This window comes from Salvelinus fontinalis, chromosome 15 (genome assembly GCF_029448725.1).
Source record: "Salvelinus fontinalis isolate EN_2023a chromosome 15, ASM2944872v1, whole genome shotgun sequence".
NCBI classification, from domain to species: domain Eukaryota; kingdom Metazoa; phylum Chordata; class Actinopteri; order Salmoniformes; family Salmonidae; genus Salvelinus; species Salvelinus fontinalis.
In genome coordinates, this window is record NC_074679.1 from 6,469,067 (window position 1) to 6,484,089 (window position 15,023).

General features: G+C 44.1%; 2 protein-coding genes across 2 annotated transcripts; one reads left to right on the forward strand and one right to left on the reverse strand.

Annotated features, from left to right (window-relative positions):
• Nucleotides 1–4,258: 4,258 nt before the first annotated feature.
• lrr1 (leucine rich repeat protein 1) lies at nucleotides 4,259–11,052 on the forward strand. Its single transcript, XM_055862553.1, has 5 exons — nucleotides 4,259–4,720; nucleotides 5,052–5,274; nucleotides 6,188–6,286; nucleotides 8,781–9,508; nucleotides 9,645–11,052. Exons 2-5 carry the CDS (start codon nucleotides 5,092–5,094, stop codon nucleotides 9,898–9,900), a joined length of 1,266 nt encoding a protein of 421 aa, XP_055718528.1. The 5' UTR covers nucleotides 4,259–4,720; nucleotides 5,052–5,091; the 3' UTR covers nucleotides 9,901–11,052.
• Nucleotides 10,972–14,947, reverse strand: dnaaf2 (dynein axonemal assembly factor 2). The gene is made up of 2 exons (XM_055862550.1): nucleotides 12,415–14,947; nucleotides 10,972–12,249 (listed from the first exon to the last, which is right to left on the reverse strand). Exons 1-2 carry the CDS (start codon nucleotides 14,563–14,565, stop codon nucleotides 11,872–11,874), a joined length of 2,529 nt encoding a protein of 842 aa, XP_055718525.1. The 5' UTR covers nucleotides 14,566–14,947; the 3' UTR covers nucleotides 10,972–11,871.
• Nucleotides 14,948–15,023: the final 76 nt, after the last annotated feature.

Below are 15,023 nucleotides of genomic sequence, written 5' to 3' on the forward strand. Positions count from 1 at the left end.
TGCCAAAAAGGGCGGTGTTGCAATCTACTGCAAAGATAGCCTGCAGAGTTCTGTCTTACTATCCAGGTCTGTACCCAAACAATTCGAGCTTCTACTTCTAAAAATTCACCTTTACAGAAGCAAGTCTCTCACTGTTGCCGCTTGCTATAGACCTCCCTCTGCCCCCAGCTGTGCCCTCGATACCATATGTGAACTTGGACATGCTTAACACCCCGGCCATCCTACAATTTAAGCTTGATGCACTCAATCTCACACAAATTATCAATGGATCTACCAGGTACAACCTCAAATCCATAAACACTGGCACCCTCATAGATGTCATCCTAACTAACTCGCCCTCCAAATACACCTCCGCTGTTTTCAATCAAGATCTCAGTGATCACTGCCTCATTGCCTGCATCCGTAATGGGTCTGCGACCAAACGACCACCCCTCATCACTGTCAAACGCTCCCAAAAACACTTCTGCGAGCAGGCCTTTCTAATCGACCTGGCCGGGGTATCCTGGAATGACATTGACCTCATCCCGTCAGTAGATGATGCCTGGCTATTCTTTAAGTGTCTTCCTCGCCATCTTAAATAAGCATGCCCCACTCAAATTTTGAACTAGGAATAGATATAGTACTTGGTTCACTCCAGACCTGTCTGCCCTTGACCAGCACAAAAACATCCTGTGGCATTCTGCATCAGCATCGAATAGCCCCTGTGATATGCAACTTTTCAGGGAAGTTAGGAACAAATATACACAGGCAGTTAGAAAAGCTAAGGCTAGCTTTTTCAAACAGAAATTTCATCCTGTAGTACTAACTCCAAATAGTTCTGGGACACTGTAAAGTCCATGGAGAATAAGAGCATCTCTTCCCAGCTGCCCACTGCTCTGAGGCTAGGAAACACTGTTACCACCGATAAATCCACTATAATTGAGAATTTCCATAAGCATTTCTCTACAGCTGGCCATGCTTTCCACCTGGCTACCCCTACCCCGGTCAACTGCCCGGCACCCTCCACAGCAACCCGCCAATGCCCCCAACATTTCGCCTTCACCCAAATCCAGATAGCTGATGTTCTGAAAGAGCTGCAAAATTTGGACCCATACAAATCAGCCGGGCTTGACAATCTGGACCCTCTCTTTCTAAAATGATCTGCCGAAATTGTTGCAACCCCTATTACTAGCCTGTTCAACCTCTCTTTTGTATCGTCTGAGATTCTCAAAGATTGGAAAGCTGCCGCGGTCATCCCCCTCTTCAAAGGGGGTGACACTCTAGACCCAAACTGCTACAGACCTATATCTATCCTACCCTGCCTTTCTAAGGTCTTCGAAAGCCAAGTTAACAAACAGATTACCAACCATTTCGAATCCCACCATACCTTCTCTGCTATGCAATCTGGTTTCAGAGCTGGTCATGGGTGCACCTCAGCCACACTCAAGGTCCTAAACGACATCATAACCGCCATCGATAAGAGACATTACTGTGCAGCCGTATTCATCGACCTGGCCAAGGCTTTCGACTCTGTCAATCACCACATAATTATTGGCAGACTCGACAGCCTTGGTTTCTCAAATGACTGCCTCGCCTGGTTCACCAACTACTTCTCTGATAGAGTTCAGTGTGTCAAATCGGAGGGCCTGTTGTCCGGACCTCTGGCAGTCTCTATGGGTGTGCCACAGGGTTCAATTCTCAGGCCGACTCTCTTCTCTGTATACATCAATGATGTTGCTCTTGCTGCTGGTGATTCTCTGATCCACCTTTACGCAGACAACACTATTCTGTATACTTCTGGCCCCTCTTTGGACACTGTGTTAACTAACCTCCAGACGAGCTTCAATGCCATTCAACTCTCCTTCCGTGGCCTCCAACTGCTCTTAAAAGTAAGTAAAACTAAATGCATACTATTCAATTGATCACTGCCCGCACCTGCTCGCCCGTCCAGCATCGCTACTCTGGACGGCTCTGACTTAGAATACGTCGACAACTACAAATACCTGGGTGTCTGGTTAGACTGTAAACTCTCCTTCCAGACTCACATTAAGCATCTCCAATCCAAAATGAAATCTAGAATCGGCTTCCTATATCGCAACAAAGCATCCTTCACTCATGCTGCCAAACATATCCTCGTAAAACTGACCATCCTACCGATCCTCGACTTCGGTGATGTCATCTATAAAATAGCCTCCAACACTCTACTCAACAAACTGGATGCAGTCTATCACATTGCCATCCATTTTGTCACCAAAGCCCCATACACTACCCACCATTGCAACCTGTACGCTCTAGTTGTTTGGCCCTCGCTTCATACTCGTAGCCAAACCCACTGGCTACATGTTATCTACAAGTCTCAGCTAGGTAAAGCCCTGCCTTATCTCAGCTCACTGGTCACCATAGCAGCACCCACTCGTAGCACGCGCTCCAACAGGTATATCTCACTGGTCACCATAGCAGCACCCACTCGTAGCACGCGCTCCAGCAGGTATATCTCACTGGTCACCCCCAAAGCCAATTCCTCCTTTGGTCGTCTTTCCTTCCAGTTCTCTGCTGCCAATGACTGGAACAAACTGCAAAAATCTCTGAAGCTGGAAACACTTATCTCCCTCACTAGCTTTAAGCACCAGCTGTCAGAGCAGCTCACAGATCACTGCACCTGTACATAGCCCATCTGTAAACAGCCCATCTATCTACCTACCTCATCCCCATACTGTATTTATTTATCTTGCTCCTTTGCACCCCAGTATCTCTACTTGCACCTTCATCTTCTGCACATCTACCATTCCAGTGTTTAATTGCTATATTGTAATTACTTCGCCACCATGGCCTATTTATTGACTTAACTTACCTCATTTGCACTCACTGTATATCGACTTTTTGTTTTCTTTTGTTCCACTGTATTATTGACTGTATGTTTTGTTTATTCCATGTGTAACTCTGTGTTGTTGTGTGTCGAAGTGCTATGCTTTATCTTGGCCAGGTCGCAGTTGCAAATGAGAACTTGTTCTCAACTAGCCTACCTGGTTAAATAAAGGTTAAATAAATAAATATTTGCAGGCTAAGGTTAAATCAAGACTTGGTTTCCTCCATTGTAATCGTTCCTCTTTCACCCCAGCTGCCAAACTAACCCGGATTCAGATGACATCCTACCCATGCTAGATTACGGAGACGTAATTTATTGATCGGCAGGTAAGGGTGCTCTCGAGCGGCTAGATGTTCTTTACCATTCGGCCATCAGATTTGCCACCAATGCTTCTTATAGGACACATCACTGCACTCTATACTCCTCTGTAAACTGGTCATCTCTGTATACCCGTCGCAAGATCCACTAGTTTATGCTTATTTATAAAACCATTTTAGGCCTCACTCCCCCCTATCTGAGATACCTACTGCAGCCCTCATCATCCACATACAACACCAGTTCTGCCAGTCACGTTATGTTAAATGTCCCAAAAGCACACACATCCCTGGGTCGCTCGTCTTTTCAGTTTACTGTAGCTAGCTACTGGAACGGCTGCAAAAAACACTCACTGTCCAGTTTTATCTCCATCTCTTCGTTCAAAGACCCAATCATGGACACACTTATTGACAGTTGTGGCTGCTTCATGTGATGTATTGTCTACCTTCTTGCCCTTTATGCTGTTGTCTGTGCCCAATAATGTTCACCATGTTTGTGCTGCTACCATGCTGTGTTATGTGTTGCTGCCATACTATGTTGTCTTAAGTCCCTCTTTATCTAGTGATGTGTGTTTTGTCCTATATTTTTAATCCCAGCCCCCGTCCCCGCAGGAGGCCTTTCACCTTCTGGTAGGCCTTCATTGTAAATAAGATTTTTTTCTTAACTGACTTGCCTAGTTATATTTATTTAAACCTTAGTTATTTAAAAAAAAAGTTAATGGTAAAGCCTACAGACATGAAACAAAGTGCACTGTGCTTCTGGTAGTCTGTATAATTTGGTATGCTCAGTTTAGCTCTAAAATCAATGTTTATTTACACATTAACACCCTAGTCAGTTTGAAAGAAACACCTCTGGTGGGAAAATGCGGATTTGAAAATATTCACATTAAATCTGCCGACAATTGGATGGAAATCTAGCTATTGAAAGCAATTATGGTGTTATTTTCTACACAGATCATACACAATTATTGTCTGACCTGGTTGCATTTGGGACTTCAGTGTTAATAATCCGAAAGAAGCGCCATTCAACCAATTTAATGGCATTCATACCGATCATTACTTTTATTTAGAAATTTCACAGAATGATGAGAACCGGAGGTAGGTGCTAAGAAAAAAATTGTTATGGCTAAAAGGGTTCTAGGTTTTGTCAAATGAAAGTCAGATTTGACTTCGTAGCAGGTTAGGAGAATTAGGTTACGGTTAAGAAAGGAGTTAGGGTAAACTAAAATTCACAACAAAAAAAATCGACTTTTGACGTTCATTTGACAAAAGCTGCACCCTTCTTGCCACAACCAAAGAAAAGATTCTCAAACAAAATCACGTCTGCGCATGTACGTTTATCAGTTCTCTTCGCGCGCGCGAAATTGAGGCCGTTCGATCATCTTGGTAGCGACGTTTCCTTGTTATTCTTTGGGTCCATGTTGACAATTTAGTTTGCATGCTAGAGAGAGAACTTGCATGCTTTTTTGTTGTTGTCGTCAACTCTTGTATTTCATAGCGGTCCGGTAAAGCGTTTGAACCATTTCGTTAGTTCTGTTGTCATAACTTGCAGTTTGCCAACGTAAGTGTATATTAAGCTGTGCTACCTTTTTTAGCAACTAACCTAGTCAGCTAAGGTAACGAGGTTAGCTATCTAGCTATGTTCGTTGTCTGGCTGAGTGTGCTAGCAGATAGCAGATGTCCTTGTATTTGACTTAGGGTTTTTTATAGCTAGTTTGTAGCTAAGGTTGACATATCTTGCTAGCAAAGTAACTTAGTGGCTTGACAAAGGCTAACGTTACCCTTTTGTATGCCAGCAGGTTGTGTTAAACCAAAATCATACATGGGGTCAAACTGCCCGTTTTGTTTGTAAAAAGTTTTTTGAACATTCATTTATTGGGATATATTTACAGAACTAACACAGGTCACGCATTTATTTATACACCTCGAGCAATGAAGCTTCAGTGCGACGTCGAAGTCGTGAGCCAGATGCTTCCCACGTATGGGATGAAAAACAGAGGAAAGGGAGCAAGGGCTGTGCTGTCTATTGGGAGACATGTGGACAAGACCACACAACACCACAACATTTATCTAATGATCTGTACAGCAAAGGATAGGACAGGCTCAAAATATAAGGTTAGTATCTAGATATTTGTTTATTTAACTACTTGGCCAGTTGTCTAGCTATGTATTCTATGTTTTACAGGTGTACTTCAAGTACACAGGATGAATCATCCAACTTCTTGACCTTGTTAATTGGTATAGTTACTTTTCAAATGTATGATGACTTCATTGTGGAATGAATGAGTTGCATTTGATTGAAATCCATTATCTCAGATAACTTGGAGGAAACCCTTGTTCGTTTGTGTTAAACTATTTTGGGTATTTTTTTCCTTAGTCCACTGTTAATACTAGGGCAGGAAATTGCCAGGGACCTCAAGATACGATATTATCACTATACTTTGTTGCCGAAATCACATGTATTGCAATTCGATATGCTCACCATATGTCTGCTGCAGAGGGACAAGAGAGCCATGAGAATGAGTATTGATCAATTACTGAAATAAAAGTGATGAAAACCAATTGGCTCCCTATTTAAAAAAATAAGCTGGATAACAAGCTATGAAGGACAAATACTGGAGTTTTGGTGCAGATACAGCCAACTAGCGTAAAAATAATATTGTGAACAATATGATATATTGTCAGAAATAATATTGCGATATGTAATTGTATTTTTGTTTACCCCCCATTACTAGTTGATACAGCCCAAAATGTTTTGCATGTCAGCAGACATGTTTTCAGTGTATTAGACTTTCAAGAACCAAAATGTCACCAGCCACATCATCATGATGATGCAAAATCTGTAACATGAACTAAAGATAAAAATGCCTAAATATAGTTTGAGTGGATTTTCCCTTTAATGTGGACATTTAATATAGTGTGTGGTCTTGCATGAACGAGTCACCAGAAATGCTAGGTAAAGAATCCACCATCACTTTGTTTTTTGTTCCACGTCTTACTCTAATGTGTGTACCTACTTCCTCTACAGCTAAAAGAAAACATTGAAACATTCTTCACCAGGTTTGTTGAGGAGGGCAAAGCCACTGTGAGACTGAAGGAGCCCGCTGTTGACATCTGCTTGAGCAAGGTATGGATCTAGACATTTCTGTATGGCGGAATCTGATCTCCAATGAAAAAGGAAAATTCAAAAAAAAAATATATATATAATTTGGCCTTCAGGTTCACATGCTACTTACATTTCTGCTGGAAAAGTAGAGCGCTTACACTGAAATAAATAATTTTAGGGCATGCATATTAATCAGTTAACATGACCCAACATATAGAACGTTACATTGCTGTATCCTCCCAGCCCTAATTAGGATTTTCAATCATCTCCGATGCTTAAAAGAATCATTGCATAATACACTGAGTGTACAAAACATTAGGAACAACTTGAGTTGCACCCCCTTTTGCCCCTCAGAACGGCCTCAATTCGTCGGCCCATGGACTCTATGTAACAGTATAACTTTAAACCGTCCCCTCGCCCCGACACGGGCGCGAACCAGGGAACCTCTGCACACATCAACAACGGTTGCCCACGAAGCATCGTTACCCATCGCTCCACAAAGGCCGCGGCCCTTGCAGAGCAAGGGGCAACCCTACTTAATGTCTCAGAGCAAGTGACGTAACTGATTGAAATGCTACTAGCGCGCACCCGCTAACTAGCTAGCCATTTCACATCCGTTACACTCACCCCCCTTTCAACCTCCTCCTTTTCCGCAGCAACCAGTGATCCGGGTCAACAGCATCAATGTAACAGTATAACTTTACGTCGTCCCCTCGCCAGCCGCGGCCTTTGTGGAGCGATGGGTAACGATGCTTCGTGGGCAACCGTTGTTGATGTGTGCAGAGGTTCCCTGGTTCGTGCCCGTGTCGGGGCGAGGGGAGGACGTAAAGTTTTACTGTTACATTGATGCTGTTGACCCGGATCACTGGTTGCTGCGGAAAAGGAGGAGGTCGAAAGGGGGGTGAGTGTAACGGATGTGAAATGGCTAGCTAGTTAGCGGGTACGCGCTAGTAGCATTTCAATCAGTTACGTCACTTGCTCTGAGACATTAAGTAGGGTTGCCCCTTGCTCTGCAAGGGCCGCGGCTTTTGTGGAGCGATGGGTAACGATGCTTCGTGGTTGACTGTTGTTGATGTGTGCAGAGGGTCCCTGGTTCGCGCCCGTGTCGGGGCGAGGGGACGACGTAAAGTTAAACTGTTACATCTACAAGGCGTCAAAAGCGTTCCACAGGGATGCTGGCCCATGTTGACTCCAATGCTTTCCACACTTGTCAAGTTGGCTGGATGTCCTTTGGGTGGTGGCCTATTCTTTATACACACGAGAAACTGTTGAGCGTGAAAAACCCAGCATCATTGCAGTTCTTGACACTCAAACTGGTGCGCCTGGCACTTACTACCATAACCAGCTCAAAGGCACTTAAATATTTTGTCTTGCCCACCCTCTGAATTTCACACATACACAATCTTGTCTCAAGGCTTAAAAATCCTTCTTTAAAATGTCTCCTCCCCTTCATCTACATTGATTTAAGAAGTGAAATCAATCCATCACTTTCGCCTGGATTCACCTGGTAAGTCTATGTCATGGAAAGAGCAGCTGTTCCTAATGTTTTGTACACTCTGTGTGTATCTTAGTTTGATATTTATGCATTAGCCAGACTTGTCTGAATGTGGGGAGCATGTTCTGTAAATGAGCAACTGTTTCCTCCAATGGGTGACAATGGCTCTAGGCTGTGTTAGGGCAGTGTTGACCTTTCCCCTAGATCTTGAAACACATTTTCAACCCATCACACACACAGACAGGCTGTGGTGCGTACAGCTATGGTGATACACAAATGAAACCAGGCTAGCATTGTGAGAAGGACTCACTAGGCAATCCTTTGTGTGACTTATGTTAATAACATCTCATGTGTATTGTAATCTTTTTGTAATTAAATGTTTCATCTTGTGCTAGCACAACTAAGACCAAAGAAATCTGTGTCATGGGAACAAATGTAGGCCTAATACAATATGAGGAAGTCCTTGGGTTGTTAGTTTACGTTATAAACTGGGTGGTTCGAGCCCTGAATGCTGATTTGGCTGACAGCCGTGGTATATCAGACTGTATACCACGTGTATGACAAAAGTTATTTTTACTGCTCTAATTACATTAGTAACCAGTTTATAATAGCAATAACGCTTGGCCTATAATAAGACACGTAAAATGCATAATTAAGCAATAAGGCATGAGGGGGTGTGGTATATGGCCAATATACCATGGCTATGGGCTGTGTCCAGGCACTCCGCGATGTGTCGTGCTTAAGAACAGCCTTTAGCCGTGGTATATTGGCCATATACCACACCCCCGCATGCATTATTGCTTAATTATGCATTTTATGTGTCTTATTATAGGCCAAGCACTTTTCCACCATCGTGAATGTTTCTCAATCTAAAGGATAGATAGGAAATGTGTTAACTTGTTTGATATGGAGGGATTTATAAATAATGCCACCCCTTTCATGTAACGCTCAAATTGTTTGATAGCAGGTACAATAAGAACTGTTAACCACTAGTGACATCGGTCTTCTTTTGGGTTTCAGGCTGATGCTAACAGCTTGAAGAACTTCCTCTCGGCTGCTCGGTTGGCTCACAGAGGAAATGACACGGACAGCCTGCCGCTCTCTACACTGACACCCGTCCGAGCCAGGGATGTGGAGAAGCCCAAGAAGAAGCTGACTATTGTATCCAAGAAGGACTATCCATTGACCTCCAATTTTCCCTACTCATTAGAGCAGCTCCAGGTGTCCTACTGCAAGCTCTCACGGGTAGACATGCGAATGCTCTCCCTCAAGGCACTGCGCAGACTGGACCTCAGTAATAACAACATTAAAAAACTTCCTGACACTATCGGCGACTTGGGCTGCCTGGCTGAGCTTATTCTCCACAACAACCACTTAGAGACCTTTAGTGAAGCCCTCTGTCTGTCCAGCCTCCAGCGCACACTTCAACACCTCGACCTGAGTCAGAACCGCCTGCAGACCCTGCCGCCTCATTTCTGCCAGCTGCGAGAGCTGATCAACCTCAAGATGGACAACAACGGACTGGTGTGGCTGCCCTTTCGCATCAGCCATCTCTCCAAGCTGCGCTTTTTGTCTGCTGCACACAACCAACTGGCCCTGCTGCCAGGGGACTTCCGAAAGTTAACTCTGGAGAACCTGGACCTGTTTGGTAATCCGTTCGCCCATCCCAACCCGCTGGACCATACCATCCAGCTCACCTTCCCCCTGACTCTGCAGGAGATGGCCGCCAGGGCTGTGGCCAACCTCAGGTTAGTTCAATTATTCCTTTCAACATTTCACCCATTTACATGCTTTTACCTTGTTTGGAAGTGTAAACGTGCAGTATCACGTAAAGTTTTATGCAATATTTGAGCCTAAGTTATGTTTTGTGTTTACACCACATAGAATCCCTTACGGGCCTCATCTCATCCCTGCCCACCTTTGTCAAGACCTGGAGGTTGCCAAGACCTGTGACTGTGGCTGTACCTGTGTGAACTACTACATCAAAACAGCAGTCAGCATGAATCTGCATCTGGTCTCTCACACTGTGGTTTTGGTAGATGACATGGGAGGAACAGATGCCCCAGTGCAGCGTCACTTTTGCTCCCTATCATGTTACTCTGAGTTCCTAGACCAATGCCTTCAGCGAGGCCTGAGATGATTTAAGTCCCTCAACTGTTCCACGGCAATCAGTACAGTAGCTAGGTTTCCATCCATATTCTGAAATCTGCATAAAAAAATATGTTCATTTTCCCACCAGATATGTTTCCATTAAATTTACTTTTTGCGGATAAATGCTGTGTGATGACGTAGTGCACATGAACATAACTTTTATTGTTAAATTCCCATGTACCGAATGTGAAAATACAAGTTAAGGGGGTTTCCATCGTATTGTCAACTCTACTGATGGGTTTTGTCACAACTGTTGCGTTATACAGCAAATGTACCCACTCTGGTCTTGACACGTGCTCTCTAGCCAACAGCTGGCAGATACAGTCCAGGTAGGCTACCTACATGATGAGATTTTATTATAGAGCACAGTGATATTATTTGTCAAATGGCAGCCAGGCATCGATCATCATGTCACCAGAATAAGACCCTCAATTCTTCAAGCTCATCACCGTGCTCTTTCACCACCCTGTGAAGTTCATCTGTAGCTTAATAAAACTGCATGGTTTCTCGGGTTGTAGTGGGAGGACCACACAAAATATCATCACGTGACTCCCGAGTTTACTTCGATGTGATGGTTATTATATCAATATTTGCACATAAAGGCGTTTCCACCGTCATTTCTCGCATAATTAATTTTAGACACAAAAAGATCCCACCATGTCAAACAAACAAATAATCTGTTGGTATTTATAAAATTGTAACTGCATTTCCTGTTTCCATCAGCCCAGTTGTAACTTTTTTCATGCGTTAGATAATTAATCTGCATGAAATGGTCGAATGGAAACGTGGTTAATGCTTTTGGTATTATTCTGAAGGCAATGGTGACCAGCCAGTGTAGACTGTAATGTAAAGGGCAGTATGAACTCGTTGTACATTGGACCCAACACGCATCTCAGAACTGCTTATGTGACCACTGATTGGACATATGCTGACGTTCAGACATTTTGTCTTCAAGTGTGTTTCCCAATCAGTGTTACAGATTGAGAAACCTAAAATGACAAGTAGTAGTTTATATCTGTTTAAGCAAGGTGTGTTTGTGTATATGAAACATTTTTATATGTTTGTGGAATTCAAAAAATGTATTTATTTTTACTGTATTGGTACAAGTTTGAAAGGAAATTAAAGAAACTATCCATATCTATCATTGTCTCAATTAGTTTCTGAAGGTTTAAAATTATATTTGTCATCTGTTTCCATACACCTTTATTTAACTAGGCAAGTCCGTTATGAACAAATTCTTATTTTTAATGACGGCCTAGAAACAGTGGTGTGGTGTGACTAATGCATCATTTGATATGTCAAGCAGACTTGAACCTTGTGGCATGGTCTGAGTACAGCATTTTACAGTTGTTGAAGCGTCGCTCTAATGGTGAGCTTCTCCACACCCTCAACATGTAGGCCTAATAGCAAATGGTAAGTATAAAACTAATTATAAACTGGGTGAGTACTCCACTGAATGCTGATTGGCTGACAGCCATGGTATATCAGACCGTATACCACGGGTATGAAAAAGCATTTATTTTTACTGCTCTAATTACTTTGGTAACCAGCTTATAATAGCAATAAGGCACCTTGGGGGTTTGTGGTATATGGCCAATGTACCACGGCTAAGGGCTGTATCCAGGCACTCCGCATTACGTCATGCATAAGAACAGCCCGTGGCCATATACCACACCCCCTCTGCCTTTATTGCTTAAACATACTAGATGTAAACTTTCCTCCCTTTTGTAGAAAGAAGTATATGGGAAATAACTTACGAACATTGTTTCAAAAGGAGAACTCTGAAATTAATACTGAAGACATGGGAGTCTTACTGATTCACTCATTCAGATATACTTTTTCCTATTGCCCTCAATTGGAAAAAAGGATTTTAGGTTTTCACACAAGACCTCAACTAATTGAATCAGCAACAGACTTCATATAGTATCTTTGTGACGGAGCAAGTTCCTTGACATGAGACTCAGTCCAGGTCATAGATATAGGAGTTTTGAAAAACGAAACCAGCAGATGTAGTATGATCACTAATGACCACCTCTTGTCCATCCTGGTTAATTTCTGTCAGCAGAGCTTGCTGTGGTCTCATATCACAGTCCTGAAAGGTCTGCTCAACAGGCAGGTCATCTTCCTCCTGAGACTGAGCCACCTCCACATGCTCATTGAATCGCACAGTCTTCTGTTTATCCTTAGTTGGAGCTTGACTTTCAACGATCTCTTCTATCTTGGGGGATGAGCAGTCTTTGGCCTGGTTATTGTTGTCAAGATTGGATGGGATGACCATTGCTGCAGTGTTAGATGGGTCATCTATTCTCTCGCTCAGGGATGAGGGGTCTGTTTCCACCTGAAAGAAAAGTAATTGTCACAGTGGATGTTGGGGTTAGTAACAGCACTGATGAACAGAAGCCTAATGGTTCAACAACAACAGGGTCAGCTTTTGCTAGACATACACTATAATAGTAAATTTTTCTTCTACTGAATGAATGTTAACCTAAAGATGATGGCTCACCTCATGTAAATTATTGTCATCTGACTGTCCCTCATTCTGGTCAGTGCACCCAGTCTTGCCATCAAACTCAGTGGGCTCTGAAGCTTTAGCTCGGTGTGATTCAGCACTTCTCAGTTTGTGTTGCTTGTCCTCAATGTCACTAGACTGTTCAGAAAACTCTATCTTGTCATCCAGGACTGAGATGAGTTGATTTTCAGACCGGAGTGATGTAGCATTTTCACAGTGAACGTCTTCTGAGCTGTCCCCTTCAATGCAACCGCTGTGGTTGGGAGTATCTTCTTTGCCACGTCCGCTGTGGTCGGGGGTATCTTCTTTGCCACGTCCGCTGTGGCCGGGGGTATCTTCTTTGCCACGTCCGTTGTGGCCGGGGGTATCTTCTTTGCCACGTCCGCTGTGGTCGTGGGTATCTTCTTTGCCACGTCCGCTGTGGTCGTGGGTATCTTCTTTGCCACGTCCGCTGTGGTCGGGGGTATCTTCTTTGCCACGTCCGCTGTGGTCGGGGGTATCTTCTTTGCCACGTCCGCTGTGGTCGGGGGTATCTTCTTTGCCACGTCCGCTGTGGTCGGGGGTATCTTCTTTGCCACGTCCGCTGTGGTCGGGGGTATCTTCTTTGCCACGTCCGCTGTGGTCGGGGGTATCTTCTTTGCCACGTCCGCTGTGGTCGGGGGTATCTTCTTTGCCACGTCCGCTGTGGTCGGGGGTATCTTCTTTGCCACGTCCGCTGTGGTCGGGGGTATCTTCTTGGCCACGTCCGCTGTGGTCGGGGGTATCTTCTTGGCCACGTCCGCTGTGGTCGGGGGTATCTTCTTGGCCACGTCCGCTGTGGCCGGGGGTATCTTCTTTGCCACGTCCGCTGTGGTCGGGGGTATCTTCTTTGCCACGTCCGTTGTGGCCGGGGGTATCTTCTTTGCCACGTCCGCTGTGGCCGGGGGTATCTTCTTTGCCACGTCCGCTGTGGCCGGGGGTATCTTCATTGCCATGTGTTGCGTCTTCCGACTGCGCTGCATAACTATTCTCAAAATCCTCTTCACCATCATCATTGACAAGCTGCCGGCCAGACACTTCAGCGACTGTTGGCTCCTTCAAAGGTAAAACAGGTAAAGTAACAACCAGTTGTTTCTTTTGCTTGTTGAACTTTGCCTCTCCCTTGTTTTCATCCACTGGATATGCCATCGGCACCTCTAGTTTGTAAGCTGGTTTCTTGGATTCCAAACTAACAAGTCTTTCAGTCACGTCTAGATCAGCATCCGCAACAGATCTAAGCAAAGGCAAATCAATAGTGATGACAATCTCTTTAGGGCGTGGGCTCTGAGCTGAATCTCTGGAACACCTGAAGTCTTGCAAATCAATGAATGATCTGTATTTTAGAGTGTAATGTGGTTTCGTTGGCTCCTTGGGTGAATTGGCGTTTTGTTGTCTCTGGCTGATCTGGGTGTGGGACTGAATCTCGGCCTTCGGTTTATTTGTTGACGTGTCTGGTTGTTTTTCATCGGGGTAGGGGAACGAGAGATGATCGTCAAGTGGTGAAGGTTTTTCCTTGGCAGGTTGACCAGGTAAGGGCTTGCGCATGACAGCAGCGTGTGGTGTCCCTTTGTATTTGATTTTCAAAACTCTTACATTGTTTTTGTCTAGCTTCACTCTGCCCCCATTCTCGACAGCCTCAACAGCAGTTTTGTCAACCATTTCCATAAGTCTCGGGTTGTTTCCAGCCATGTGAATGGTGTCTGGATGAAACACAACATCATAGATTGTGTACTTATTCCCCTTTGTATCCCTGTCTGGCGTTCCAGGTGTCAAGCTGTGGGGTAGTGACCAATGCTGCCCTACTCTGCCAGCCTCGTCTACCCTCCTAAACTCAGGTTTACGAATCATGTCATTGCTGCAGACATTGATGAAGCACTTCTGCCTACCGTCCATACTCGTCTTCAGGGCTCGGTAAGGTTCGGGGTGGACAAATTGAATGTCCACGCCCCTCTCTTGTTCTAACAACTTGATTTCTTCCTCATATTTCTTCTTGTTCTCTGGCTTTGATATTTCCTCTGCGTATTCGTGCAGCATCTTTCTGAATTCCTCATTTTGAAAAGCCTTGGTAAAGCGGCCTATTTCATCCGGTGTAATATTCAGTTCCTTGAGCTTGGAACCGAACTCCATATTGGTGCGATAAGCTAACTTAGCTACTGTAACGTTAGCCACAAAGTATTTTCACTCTTGTAGCTAGCTTGCTATCCCAGCACAAAACAACAACTTTACTACAGTAATTTTAAGGTGTTACACGAAATATGAACCGATATTATACAGCAAATCATTCGCAACCTGCCAAAAGTAAAGTTTCTCAGTACTTTTGAGTTGCTTGTAGACTAGGTTACCACGGAGTTGTGGCGTAAACGTAGGAACAAGCTGCCAAGTGTCTTGTATGTTGACGAAACCATGGCAACAAGGCAGCGCAGCAGCCAGGTACTGGAGAGGACTCGTCCAATCGCGTGGCGTTCGTGTAATAGTCATTCCAAAGCCATAACACAACTTTAGTGAATTTAGTGAAAAGTTAGTGAAAAGTTGCATATAGAATGTTGTTATTATAAAGTGGTGGCCAAAGCAAAGTTGTAGTTGCA

Bases quoted from the DNA above. Each gene is read 5' to 3' on its own strand.
- dnaaf2 (XM_055862550.1), bottom strand. From the start codon at position 14,565: ATGGAGTTCGGTTCCAAGCTCAAGGAACTGAATATTACACCGGATGAA. The intron at 12,250-12,414 runs GTGAGCCATCAT...CTTTTCTTTCAG, and splicing joins ATGACAATAATTTACATGAG to GTGGAAACAGACCCCTCATC.
- lrr1 (XM_055862553.1), top strand. From the start codon at position 5,092: ATGAAGCTTCAGTGCGACGTCGAAGTCGTGAGCCAGATGCTTCCCACG. The intron at 6,287-8,780 runs GTATGGATCTAG...TTTGGGTTTCAG, and splicing joins TTGACATCTGCTTGAGCAAG to GCTGATGCTAACAGCTTGAA. The intron at 9,509-9,644 runs GTTAGTTCAATT...TACACCACATAG, and splicing joins AGGGCTGTGGCCAACCTCAG to AATCCCTTACGGGCCTCATC.